A 13,911-nucleotide genomic window follows, 5' to 3' on the forward strand; every position below is an offset into this window, starting at 1 on the left:
ATGAAACTTAGCTATAGATAGACTTTTGTTATTTTTTTCACGACCATGAGCTATGGGTTCACATGTTTTCTATCTATGTGCACCTGGGCTGCCTTGCTATTTGCTAATGAAATAGTACACTACCTGACAAAAGTCTTGTCGTCGATCCCAGTTTTTGAATGCAGACCTATTGGAACTCGCATGGACCCAAGATTCTCACAGAAAACAGTCAAGTTTGATTAAGAAAAAAATCATGGTTTGGGGTTACATTCGGTGTGAGGGCATGCAAGAGATCTGCAGAGTGGGTGGCAACATTAACAGCCTCCACATCAAAGTTCCTGAAAGCAAAGAAGGTCAAAGTGCTCCAGAATTGGCCAGCCTAGTCACCAGATATGAATATTATTGAGTATGTCATGGGTAAGATGAAGAAGGAGGCATTGAATATAAATCCAAAGAATGTTGATGAACTCTGGGAGTCCTGCAAGAACGCTTTCTTTGCCATTCCAGATGACTTTATTAATAGGGTATATTTGAGTCATTGCAGAGATGTATGTAGTCCTTTAAGCTCATGGGGGCCATACACAATATTCATTCTTTTCCCACTGCACCATGACTTTATATTTAATACTGTACATTTTTTCTGTTAAGTGACAAGACTTTAGTCTAAGCAAAGTTAGGTCTTACTGTCCTAATTAAACAATTAAAAATTACAGCATGATCACATTTTATTTTGATAAAATAAGCATAATCTAGAGGCCATTGCCTTTCATATTAGCCACTTCTGATGTCAAGTGGTGCAATAGTCAAGAAATGCTGCTGCTGTACCATGGATTTATCAGGCCGAATAATATTACACAGCACTTGAATGGGTCATTTTCAGAGGACGCCTTGAAACTATGGAGACATTTAAGACGCGCTTGAACTCCATCAGATAACAGAACAGGTTTAGCATGATTTGATGCGTTCAACAAACTAACCAACCTTTTCCATTCAGGGATTTACAGTTAATAATAGTCCTGATGAACAATTCATTTATGAATTACAGAATCTAATGTTATAGCTCAAACACTATATTGAAAAAAATGTATAAATGCATAATAAACTTTTCATAATGCACTGCAAACTAAGCTGAAGCATCCATTCAATATATAAATTATAAGCATAAAAGTTTTAAATAATGCAAATATGTATTATACATATATTATTTTAAAAATGTATGTCTTTGTAATGGTTAATCTAAACAACTATGTGTAAGCTCACAATGGTATTTCTCATTTTAAAATGTAATTGGTATCCACAAACTTCAATTATAAATGTATTCATTTTTCTTCAGCTTTATCCCTTTATTTATCTGTGGTCACCACAGCGGATGAAGCGCCAACCTATCCAGCATATGTTTTACACAGCGGATGCCCTTTCAGCCGCAACCCAGTATTGGGAATTATCCATACACTCTTATTCATACACATACACTACAACCAATTTAGTTTATTCTTTTTAGTTTTTTCTATTTGGTTTAGTCTGCATGTATTTGGACCTAAACATGGGCAAACTCCACACAGAAATGCCAACTGACCCAGCCAGGAATCGAACCAGCAACCTTCTTGCTGTGGGGTGACAGTGCTAATCACTGAGCCACCCTATCCACAAACTTTTAAATGTAATATTATTCCATAAAGTCTTGAAAAATTAAAATACTTTCACTACAAAAAATAAATACAATAAATAAATAAATGATTTAAAAAGATACATACTAAAAACAAGTCAAACTATCTGCAGTGAAGTAAGATAATTATACTTGGCAAGATTTCTTGAAATAAAAAAAAAAAACACAGAAAAAATGTTTTTGAAAAAGCTTTATGACGTCAGCGCAATAGTCTAGTGGTTAGTGCGCTGACATATGGCGTCGCGAGTTCAAATCCCTGCTCGAGGACATTTTCCTACCCTACCCCCTCTCTCTCTCTCCCACTTCGCTTCCTGTCTCAATACTGTCCTTTCTAATAAAGGCAAAAAGCCCCCCCCCCCCCCCCCCCCCAAAAAAAAAAGCATTATAACATTATTACAGTTTAGTCTGATTATCTTAAAACTAGCTTTTTTTAATAGCTTTTTTAGATTAAACAGTACAGAGATAACAGTACAAAAAAATATATGTTTTGGTAATCACCAAAACTGTTCTCTGCTACAAACCATACATTAGGTGGTAGTAAAATAAATTTACCAAATAAATGGTAACTATTTAAAGAAATGATATTTTTTTTCACAATTAGGTATACACTCACCGGCCACTTTATTAGGTACACTTATCCAACTGCTCGTTAACGCAAATTTCTAATCAGCCAATCACTAGGCAGCAACGCAATGCATTTAGACATGTAGACATGGTCAAGACGAACAGCTGCAGTTTAAACTGAGCATCAAAAGGTGATTCAAGTTACTTTGAACATGATGGCATGGTTATTGGCAACAGATGTGCTAGTCTGAATATTTCAGAAACTGCTGATTTACGGGGATTTCATGCACAACTTTCTCTAGGGTTTACAGAGAATGGTCCAAAAAAGAGAAAATATCCAGTGAGCGGCAGTTCTGTGAGTACAAATGCCTTGTTGATGCCAGAGGTCAGAGGAGAATGGCCAGACTGGTTTGAGATGATAGAAAGGCAACAGTAATTCAAATAACCACTCGTTACAACCGAGGTATGCAGAAGAGAATCTTTAAATGCACAACACGTCGAACCTTGAGGCGGATTGGCTACAGCAGCACAAGATCACATCGGGTGCCACTCCTGTCAGCTAAGAACAGGAAATTGATTCTACAATTTGAACAAGCTCAACAAAATTGTAGAATCAAAAATTGGAAAAACGTTCCCTTGTCAGATGAGTCTCGATTTCTGCGGCAACATTGTGATGGTAGCATTTATCAATCCTGCCTTGTATCAATGGTTCAGGCTGGTAGTGCTGGTGTAATGGTGGAGTTTCTTGGCACACTTCGGGCCCATTAGTACCAATTGTGCATCATGTCAGGGCCACAGACTACCTGAGTATTATTGCTGACCATGTCCATCACTTCATGACCGCAGTGTACCCATCTTCTAATGTCTACTTCCAGCAGGATAACATGCCATGTCATTAAGCTTGAACATGACAATGAGTTCACTGTACTCAATTGGCCTCCAATGAAATTGGCCTCATGGGAAATTTGCATCATAGATGTGCAGCAACTGTGTAAAGCTATCATGTCAATATGGACTAAAATCTCTGAGGAATATTTCCAGTACCTTGTGAAATCTATGCCACAAAGGATTAAGACAGTTCTGAAAGCAAAAGGGGGTCAAATCCGAAACGAGTATGGTGTACCTAATAAAGTGGCCAGTGAGTGTTTATCAATTAAATTTGTGCTATTTTAGGAGTTCATTCATTCAACTGTAAATAATTTTGTTAATAAAAATGTCTAATTCATTCCTAGGATTTGTTGTATAAAGCTTATATGATAAAGCAAAAGTAACCAAGAAAAGCAGGGCTTAGACAAGGGTCATGATCGGGTGTACATCATTAGAAAAGGCTACAATAAATATCACAATATTACCTTCAGCCAGCTCAACTTTCTGCTGCACTAGAAGTTGATCGATCTGTGTTGTAAAACAGAAAACACGTTGATCAAGCTTGGTCCCGACTTGCTGATAAGATACTATCACAAAACAAATAATAATAATAATCCATCACTGTCAATGCTGCCCTACAGAACTAAAGATATTCAGCAGTAAAGCTTGCATCAGGCTGCTGAGAAGAAAAAAAACTAATCTAAAAAACTAAAATAAAACTAAAATTAAATCACTGCTTACATTGATACTTTATTATACACAGCAGTTAATATGTAGCTATGATTTCATCCAGCTATTTTTATGTGCATTTTGGCATATCATATAAATGTTTAATCTTTGTGTATCGTTTAAATTTACTACTCTTTTGTTATGTTAGTGGCTGTTTTTGCTCTGTTGACTTTCATTATAATGACATTTATTTTGAATGCAAAGTCATGACACTATATAATAATGCATATTTTAATTGTTTCCCTATTGGGAAGAGGTAAAATTTGTAATTTTACTGTTGAAAAAAGTGCCGTCAAGTACCATACAGAACAACAAATGCACAGCAAGCTCTACCTGAGTCAGGTACTCCAGTCCTGGTGGACAGCCATCAGGTCTCTGTGGAACTGGCATCATAACCACTTGACCTAGGAAAGAAAGAACACACTATGTTAATCTTTAGGATCCATGAAATAAAATTTTGAACAATCAAAGTTTTCTTATATTCTTTTACCATGGCCTGGTACGGCGGCTCCTTGACCATATCCAGGGGCAGGGTGAATTGCATTTTTATTTGGTTGAAGCTCAACTGGGTAGCCTGCTTTAAAAAGTATCAAACAAGACAAATTGAAACTGTGCAAGAGTATTTTCCTTGAATTACATACTGTAAAAGCTATTTAACACAGTGTTGCTAGGATCAGGTTACTGTTGATAAGCTTTCTGACACACTTACCATTGTTGGTTTCCATGGTGAAAAGCAGCAAAGTGCTCTGCAAATATGCAAAATAGAAAAAAGTACCGTAGGTTAAACAAATATTTCCAGGATATTTACACCCCTATTTAAGGAATGGGATTTTGGCAGCCAACAGCCAACATAGACAATGAATCCCCAACGGACGTTAGCGCTCAATGCTTTTGTTGAGAACTCCTAGGAACTGACCAGGAATTACTGGGTAAGTCAAACCAAAGGAGCAGAATACAAAGAGTAGTCCATATTTGAAGATAATCCTCAAACACCATGGGATCTATTTTTGACTTGACAGTTCTACAATAAAAAACTAAAACATAAAAACTAGACTGTTCCTGTCCTTTATGAAATTGGTGGGTTTTAAGAGTAGTAGAGTAACCGTGCATGCTTCTGGCACATTGAATACATTTGTTTATAAGTTACCATGGCGTAACGTGGTTTCATTTTCTAAGGTAATTCATTATCTGTATCTTAACTTTTGTTAGTTTAGCTAAATTACCATTGTCAATAGGATAATTTACAGTTGAAGTCAGAATTATTAGCTGCCTTTGAATTTTTCTTTTCTTTTCCAAATATTTCCCAAATCATGTTTTAAAAAACAAGGATATTTTCACAGGATGTCTGATAACATTTTTTTCTTCTGGAGAAAGTCTTATTTGTTTTAAATTTTGGAAAAACCATTTTGAGGTCAATATTATTAGTCCCTTTCAGCTTTTTCTTTTTTTTTTTTCTTTTTTTTGATAGTCCACAGAACTTGCCTAATTACCCTAACCTGCCTAGTTAACCTAATTAACCTAGTTAAGCCTTTACATGTCACTTTAAACTGTATAGAAGTCTCTTGAAAAATATTTAGTCAAATATTATTTACTGTCATTAGGGCAAAGATAAAATAATCAGTTATTAGAAATGAGCTATTCAAATTATTATGTTTAGAAATGTGTTGAAAAAAATTGCTTTATATTATTATAGTTAATATAATTAATTAATTTAATTAATTATAGTATATATATATATATATATATATATATATATATATATATATATATATATATATATATATATATATATATATATATATGTTATAAAGTGCTCAGCATATATAAGTACACCCCTCACAAATCTCTCATTAAAAATTAATATTTTCTAAAGGAAGCTTTACAATATTTTACTTGTGTGTTAACATTAGATTAATCAGTAATGAAGCCAAATCTGGAGCTGATCTAACGAAATAATTTATGATAATGGTACACCCGAATTTGTAATAAATACTAGATTTAAAAATAGCAAAACTAAAGAAAAAAAATGTGTAACATCTAGTGACATTTTGTAGTTTAACATTGTTCCCTAATATTTGCATGAATTTTATCTTTCTATTTCTAAAGATGTTCGTTGACTAAAATATTATTTTAATAAATATATCCATTTAATAAATCTGTTTTGTTGAAGTGTCAAAATAAATTGCGTATATTCACTAAGAAATAGATACAAATATTCATCTTCAAAATGGGGTGTTCTCAAATATGCTTAGCACTGTAACTTAACTTAACTATATTTAAATATTAACTTAACTTATTATTATCAAAATAATTTAACCAAGGGCTAATTATGGGTTAAAAATGACTTTAATGTCATTTTTTTAATATTTAGAATTCAGGAGGAATATAAAATAATAAACTAACTTATAAAGTTATTTTATGCCACTGGTATAACCGTTGTATCCATTTTATTTCAAACGCCACTATTATTTATTTTACATTACTATGTGTTGAAGCCAGTTAACATTCTTAAAGGAGCATTAAAGATAGCAACTTACCTATTTAAAGAGGATGCCGTCTCGTCTTGTTCTTTAATTTGATATTCCCCACCAATATCCTCTCCTAAGGCTGTCAGTTAGTACTTTTTATTTACTTATTTCAATCATTTAATGGGCGACGGTCACACAGTTTTCTCCTCGCTCTTTATCTGCCTCACTGTTTCCTTCCCGGGAAACATATGCTCGCGAACACACCCCTTACAAAAACGAAAGAGGAAAACAATCCGGCAGTTATTACTCTAAATGCTTTATGTTTCGGTATGATTCGTCTGTGGCCGGAAGTATCTCCATGGTAAAATAGTTGTTCCACAGCTACGAATTCGAAACTGATTTTCTTCCACCGGATGTAGCTAATTTAAAGTTTCTGCTTTTCAAATACCATTTAAAATGAGCGAATACCATTGCTGTCGTGTTTTCTCTGGTAAGGAAATAAAACAGAAACAAATGAACCACAACGTCCTTATTTTTCATCAATGATTAGTTCAGTTTCACAACGCCTACTATTGTGAAACGGCATAATTAAATGTGAAGAAATAGGTCTGGGCATACTATAGGCATATATAGCACAGTAGGCACAGAGTATCAGCTTTCACTTTACTACTGATTCTCAGGTGCTATTCTTGTGGAATAGTGTTCTACTGTAAAACAACATCATACACACACCAAAAATAGCAGAAAAAAAAGACTTTTATTGATTTTATTTTAGTAGTGGTGTGAATAAAGTATATTATATTTCATTAAATTGAACAAACATTCAGTGAGTAAATGAATAAGCTACATACATACAGTAGCCTAGATATAATGGGCACTGACATGGAGGCAAAAGTACAGTGCCCAGCATATATGGGGCGGGTTTGTTGATTTGGGGGCCCTAAACGAATCCAGTCATTGGTTCAATAGTCCTAAAATGCACCCTTTCTACTTTTTTTATTTTGCTGACATATTTAATATCCTTCAAATTTCTTTTCCACGTTTGTCTTAATACAATCTCTACATTTTAAATGATTTGTTTTCTTAAAATTAGTTTTCAACTAAAAATAATGGGCTTCACGGTGGAGCAGTAAGAAGCACAATCGCCTCACAGCAAGAAGGTCGTTGGTTTGAGTCCCGCCTGGACCAGCTGGCATTTCTGTGTGGTGTTTGCATGTTCTCCCTGTGTTTGTGTGGGTTTCCTCCAGGTGCTCTGGTTTCCCCTACAAACCCAGACATGTGAATTGGGTAAGCTAAATTGTCTGTAGTGAATGAGTGTGTATGGATGTATATTAAAAAAATGTATGTATATATATATATATATATATATATATATATATATATATATATATATATATATATATATATATTTTTTTTTTTTTTTTTTTTTTTTTTTTTTTTTGACTGCTGGACTCCTTTATGATTGGGATGGTGGACAAATTTGGGCAGATGTAATAATAATATTTAAATTTAGAATATTATTACATCACATTTTATTAATATAATGATAAAATTATATTTTATTTATATTAAATTATATTTAATTACGTGACATTTTGTTTGTTTGACGCTCAACATGCAAAATATGATGTTAAATATGGTTTATTGGTTACTGCTATTTATTCTTCTAGAATTTATTCCTCTAGATATTTATTTTGGGGCCCCAGATTTACTGTGGTTCTAAGCAGCCGCTTGCCATGCGTATTGGTTAAATCAACCCCTGCATATAAGTACACCCTTCAAAAATTTAACTTTAAAATTCATATTTTTATAGGAAGCCATACAGTATATTTGTGCATATACAGTAGATTAGTCAGTACTGAAGCCAAGTCTAGAGCTAATCTAACAAAATAACTTACGATAATGATCCTAAAACTAGTACACCCAGATTTATGTTGTAGAAAAATATTAAATACAATTAAAAAAAAAGAGAGAAAAAAATCAAGAAAATCAAAAATATTTTTAAAATTGGTTGAAATGTTGTAGGCTGTAATTTTTTTAACAAAATTTTGCTTGAATTTAAATGTATTATCTTTCAATTTCTAAATATGTTTGGTGACTAAAATATTATTTTGATAAATATATCTGTAGAATAAATCTGTTTTGTTAAAATGCACCCAAATATTGCCTATATTCACTGAGAAGTGGATCAAATTATTCATTTTCAAAATGGGAAGTACTCTATTATGCTGAGCACTACACAAAATTCCGAAAAGCAGATGCCAGAATTTGTTGTTCTAAAAAGATAAAAATAAAATCTAATTTTAATTCAGAATATTTTCTACTTACAATTATGACACAAATGTCTAAATTACCACATAAACACTTTAATGTGAGGTCAGAACCACGAAATAAAAAACATCTGATTAACTTTTTCTTGGCAGCAACAAGCATCCATGTCATTGCAATGAGTAAAATAAAATACAGCTTTTTTTAAAATACAGTTTGCTTTATTTATTACAGACCTGTTACAAATATAACTTGTGTGCTACAAGCCCAGACAATGATACAGTTGAAGTCTAATTATTAGCCCCCCTGAATAGTCTCAATGTTTATTTTTTTTCCCAATTTATGTTTAACGGAGAGCAGATTTTTTTCAACACATTTCTAAACACAATAGATTTAATAACTCATTTCTAATAACTAAATTATTTTATATTTGCCATGATGACAGTAAATAATATTTGACTAGATATTTTTCAAGACACTTCTATACAGCTTAAAGTGACATGTAAAGGCTTAACTAGGTTAATTAGGTTATCTAGGCAGGTAAGGGTAATTAGGCAAGTTATTGTATAAGGATGACGTTCTGTTGGCTATCGAAAAAATATAGCTTAAAGAGGCTAATAATTTTGACCTTAAAATGGTTTTTAAAAAAATAAAAACTGCTTTTATTTTATCCGAAATAAAACAAATAAGACTTTCTCCACAAGAAAAAATATTATCTGACATACTGTGAAAATTTCCTTGCTCTGTTAAACATCGTCAATATTTTTAAAAAATAATAGTAATTCAAAGGGGGGCTAATAATTCTGACCTCAACGGTATGTCACAAAGTGTGACCTTCAGCAATGCCTAGATACAACACATTAAGAATGCTGAGTTTTACATCATGGATTAGTTACACATTCATTTTTTTTATAGAGCTGACATAATACAAAGGTTCATTGTGACACACCTTTCTTTCAAAAGAGGATGTAAGACAAAGTTCACACTGTGCTACATTTAAAGCATTAAAAAGAAGTGGACACTAGCGGAACTGTTGGTGATGGTGAGATAGATAACTAAATATAACTGGGGAACTAATAACAATCCACATAAGCTTTTACTTAAAAGTTCAAAAGACAAAACTGGACAGCATTTGTATTTCAAAGTGCCCTAACAAGAAAATATAATAGGCATATATAGTAGTAAAATTATTAGAGTTCAGTACATAAAAATGGTCATACCATGAGCCTCAGACAGGCAAATTGCGAGTGTAAAACCCCTGTAAAAAACAGGCCTAGCAGAACACAAATCAGTTGCACATAGGGCTATTCTTTAGCACGCCCTCAACATCTGCATGTGCTTTAGGTGTTTTGACTGTTCATCATCAGAATCATGGAATCATTAATATGCGTGCCCCAGCCCTGGACAAAATGTTTCCTTGTGAGATTATTCATTCATTAATTTTCCATTGACTTAGGCTCTATTTCAGAGGTCGCCACAGAGGAATGAACTGCTACCAGCATATATGTTTTACGCAGCGGATGCCCTTCCAGCTGCAACCCAAAACTATGTTTTATCACAGTTGGTCAAGCCAGGTTTTTTAAAGTTGTAGATTCATGTTAACCTGTGCTTTTGGACTCGTGTTAGCATGTTTCTACAAAGTCAGACATGAGCTGATATTTTCCGGTGTGTGGTACATTCCGCGTCACTTCCATTGTGTGGTACATTCCCTTTCCATAAAGAATCTGTCATTGTAAATTTGTTTCGGGACTGGTAAAAGTGTTTTGCGTCTTGTTAGTTTTTTTTCTAAAATGGAATTTTGTTTTGTCCTTGGTAAAATCGTTTTTCCTATGTAATTGTGTTTTATGATAGGTAAAATGTTTTCTAAAATGTAAATTTGTCTTGAGCTTCGTAAAAGCGTTTTACACTTTGTAATGTTGCTTTGCACTTCCCGGCCACCGTATGTTGCAGATGAAATATAACACAGAAAACACGATTTTAAACATGTTCCAGTTGGCTAGATATTGATTAACAGTCATACAAACATCTTTACCAAAGCCTCTCTACTTGATGACTGGTCTCGCACGTCCATCATGTTTGAGGTTTATTTACACTTTTCATCTGCGTTTGTAGTCTAATCAAAATCATGTCCAGCACCCAGTGTACTGTGGGCAATATCAGCAGTTAGAGCAGGGACGGTTCAACACAAATGTTTTACCGGAAATGGAAAACCATCCAGGAACCTTTGGCATACTCTTTTTCACATACTACGATTTGGGACATACTAATTCTATTTTTAAATACTATTTAGAATGGATAGTATGCGAATTGGGACGTAGGATATGTTTTTTTTTTTTTTACCAGCCATCAGTTTACAGCTCGTCAGAATGCAAAATGTAGAATATTTGGATTAGAAATTTAGCACCAAGAGGCATAAGGTATGTTTAATTGCATCTTTTGTTCACTTATCGTGATTGTGAAATTTTCCTCATATGTTTGTAAGGAGGCAACGAACACACTGCTGTTTAATGCATGTTTATGCACCATATTGCTCAGCTCTTACTGCCATTTAGTGAAAAAGCACTAATAAACAAGAAACATCTGTTTATCTGAACTCCTGTCTGTGTTTTCATCCACATTATAGCCTTAAAATACAACTCTAAATAAATCTCTGTCTTTTTAGACATGTTTAACTAAAACATTTGTTGAACATAATTAAAACACAACTAGGGAGCAAAATAGGTTACTCTGGTGGTTTATATTAGATAGCTCACTCACTCCATCTAGGTAAAATTAACCTAAAGTTCAAAAGATTAAACAAGGCATCTCTACTCTAAATAAAATATTTCTGACATATTAAGTATGATTATTTTGCACATGTTTATTTTAGAGTACATCATGTTGTGCATGTGTGTGAGTGTGAGAGAGCGAAGCTCATTAATATTCTTGACTGATCCAAATATGGTCAATATGAAGCTTCTGATTCTAGGGGTGTTACAAAGAGAATTCTGGGAGAATTTTGAACCACATACCTACTTCTCACCTATAAAGCCCTAAATAATCTAGCTCCTGTTTATCTAAACAACCTTCTGTCTCGCTACAATCCAGCTCGCTCTTTAAGATCTCAAAACTCAGGGCTTCTGGTAGTACCTAGAATAGCAAAGTCGAGTAAGGGAGGTAGAGCCTTCTCCTTTATGGCTCCTACACTTTGGAATAGCCGATAACATCCGAGGCTCAGACACACTCTTTCAGTTCAAAACTAGATTAAAGACCTCACTTAGCGGGTTTCCACACAAGTTTCTACATCTTGTTTATATACACTATGAAAAGCAGCTACGCTAATTATTCCCGTTATTCTCCATTTCCACCTGGGGATCCTCATCCCGAGGTCCTCAGATTATGCGGAGTCACTGATTGGACCCAAGACCAGCGACAAGATGATCCCAAGATGTCCATATCCGGGACCAGGCCGTATCCTGAGCAGCTGTTGTGGTGGTCATGGGGGAGAGGAGAGTCTGGTTCTCTCAAGGTTTTTTTTATTCACTCTCCTATTGGTGAAGTTTTTTTTTCCCTCTCCGCTGTCGCTGAAAAACTACTCATTGATGAATTTGCTCTTCAGTGTTTGGACACTCAATAATGACTTCAAACCACACTTAACTGAGCTAAACTGAACTGAACTTAAACACTAAAATCTGAACTACCCTGATCCAGTTACTATGACCACTTATGTAAAGCTGCTTTGACACAATCTACATTGTAAAAGCGCTGTACAAATAAAGCTGAATTGAATTGAATTGAATACCTACCATACAGACACCAGAGAACAATTGAACTTATTAAATCAATGCATATGGCACCTTTAAAATAAAAGACAATGTAATCAAATGGGGATGAAATCGTCAGGATGGTTTCACTCTTGTTTTTGAGTGTGCTCAAAAAACATGAAATCCTGTAAATCAAATATGAAAAAAGGACAATGTTATCCATCATGTATGCATTACATATGATATATAAAGAACCTAAATTTAACTTTAAGTAGAAAGCTCTACCATATATATTTTACTTTACTGTATAAAATTAAATATTTTCAACAGTATTAATAAAATGTATACGTTTGTTAGGCCTCATTCACACAGAACACATCTTTGCTTCTAAATCGCAAGGGATTTGGAATGGTTTGAAAAAACAACACTATAAAGTATAACATATATTAATCCATATATGTATTTAATCCAGAGCACATATTACTTACGATAAGAAAGCAGGCTCCCAATATAACTGCTTTTATTTTCACATCCAAATCCATTGGAAATTGTAGGCCAAAGTTGTCTGCATCCGTAAAAGCTTCTGCCTCAAATCCCGACCACTGTTTGCTAATTCGACCAATCACTGAGGATTCATCCAGTGACATTACCTGACAGAAAATAAGAATATGGAGTTTGAATGTTGGATGAGCATCAGATAGACATAAAATGGAGAACATTAATTTGTAAACCAATTGAAACACATGACATTCATAGCAGGGGACATAACATGTTGTATATAATATATAATAAAGTAATATTCCAAAATCAAGATTATATGATGCACTGAAAAAAATATTTGACACCAATGTTTTGAAACAATCTAAATGCCTGTACACATTTGATCAAGTAAGGGTGTGCTCACACAGTGTACAGTAGTCTTAAACCGGGCCAAAGCATGCTTGTCCCCCCTCCCATCTCCCCCGACAACCAGCAGTCACATTACATTCGGGCCTGGGCACACTTATGTCATCGATGACGCGCTGTTCAGTAGAGAAGCGCTCTCGCTCAGCACAGTGGAGATTTCTTTAGCTATATCTGTTATGTCGTTTGACATGCAGTGTCACACAGTTAAATATTTTGCCGAACAGATCAGCCACTTTCGACGCTCTTAAACAATCATAAAGTCCTCGTGCTGCAGGAATTAGGAGGTTTGCTGAAGGTGCAGCTGTTGTGCAGTCAGGGGTTTGCGGCTTTAATAAACTATGAAAGTTTGCATTCATTGAACGGTAAGAATGATTATTAAATACATATGAAACAGTCCCTTAAAAGTCACGTCTCGATTTCAGTTTCGGGCTTAGGCGCGTTTTGCACTCACACACAAGCGTACTGCGCCAAAGTGAACCGTGCCCTGGCACACCTCTTCTAACTGGACCAGGGCTGGCCAAGTGAACCTGCCTGAGCCTGATTTAGAGAACTCGCACTTCTCAAACGATGCGGTAAACAGGCCTGGGCACCGTTCTGATGGCATAGTGTGAGTAGGCACTAAATGTGTCCTTACAATTTTTTTTTTCCAACAGAGTGGAGAAACTATGACGCCACCTTGTAGGCTAATCGGCTGCTAGCAAAAACTGGTTCCCTCCATAAA

At 34.5% G+C, this 13,911-nt stretch overlaps 2 protein-coding genes and 1 long non-coding RNA gene across 4 annotated transcripts in view; 1 reads left to right on the forward strand and 2 right to left on the reverse strand.

The window, feature by feature from the left end:
- si:ch211-71m22.1 overlaps window positions 1–6,613 on the reverse strand; it is a 24,846-nt gene extending 18,233 nt beyond the window's left edge. Inside the window, exons 1-5 of one of the 2 annotated variants that reach the window (XM_087238587.1) lie at window positions 6,343–6,613; window positions 4,515–4,551; window positions 4,296–4,379; window positions 4,139–4,209; window positions 3,562–3,604 (exon numbers count right to left, since the gene is read on the reverse strand). In XM_087238587.1, the coding sequence (XP_087094713.1) occupies window positions 3,562–3,604; window positions 4,139–4,209; window positions 4,296–4,379; window positions 4,515–4,530 (214 nt within the window). In that variant the 5' untranslated portion in view covers window positions 4,531–4,551; window positions 6,343–6,613. 2 annotated transcript variants of the gene reach the window in all.
- LOC147846208 (uncharacterized) overlaps window positions 4,649–13,911 on the forward strand; it is a 14,077-nt gene continuing 4,814 nt past the window's right edge. The window contains exons 1-2 of the long non-coding RNA XR_015478246.1: window positions 4,649–4,734; window positions 7,367–7,560. This is a non-coding gene — a long non-coding RNA (uncharacterized LOC147846208). The remainder of the gene's footprint in view (window positions 4,735–7,366; window positions 7,561–13,911) is intronic.
- The window catches only part of si:ch211-71m22.5, a 27,416-nt gene continuing 22,260 nt past the window's right edge, over window positions 8,756–13,911 (reverse strand). Inside the window, 2 exon segments of the mRNA NM_001442515.1 lie at window positions 8,756–12,469; window positions 12,773–12,934. Coding sequence (NP_001429444.1) covers window positions 12,431–12,469; window positions 12,773–12,934 — 201 coding nt within the window. The 3' untranslated portion in view covers window positions 8,756–12,430.

The sequence above is a fragment of the Danio rerio genome, chromosome 2, assembly GCF_052040795.2.
Source record: "Danio rerio strain M-AB ecotype USA chromosome 2, GRCz13ab, whole genome shotgun sequence".
In the NCBI taxonomy this organism is placed as follows: Eukaryota; Metazoa; Chordata; class Actinopteri; order Cypriniformes; family Danionidae; genus Danio; species Danio rerio.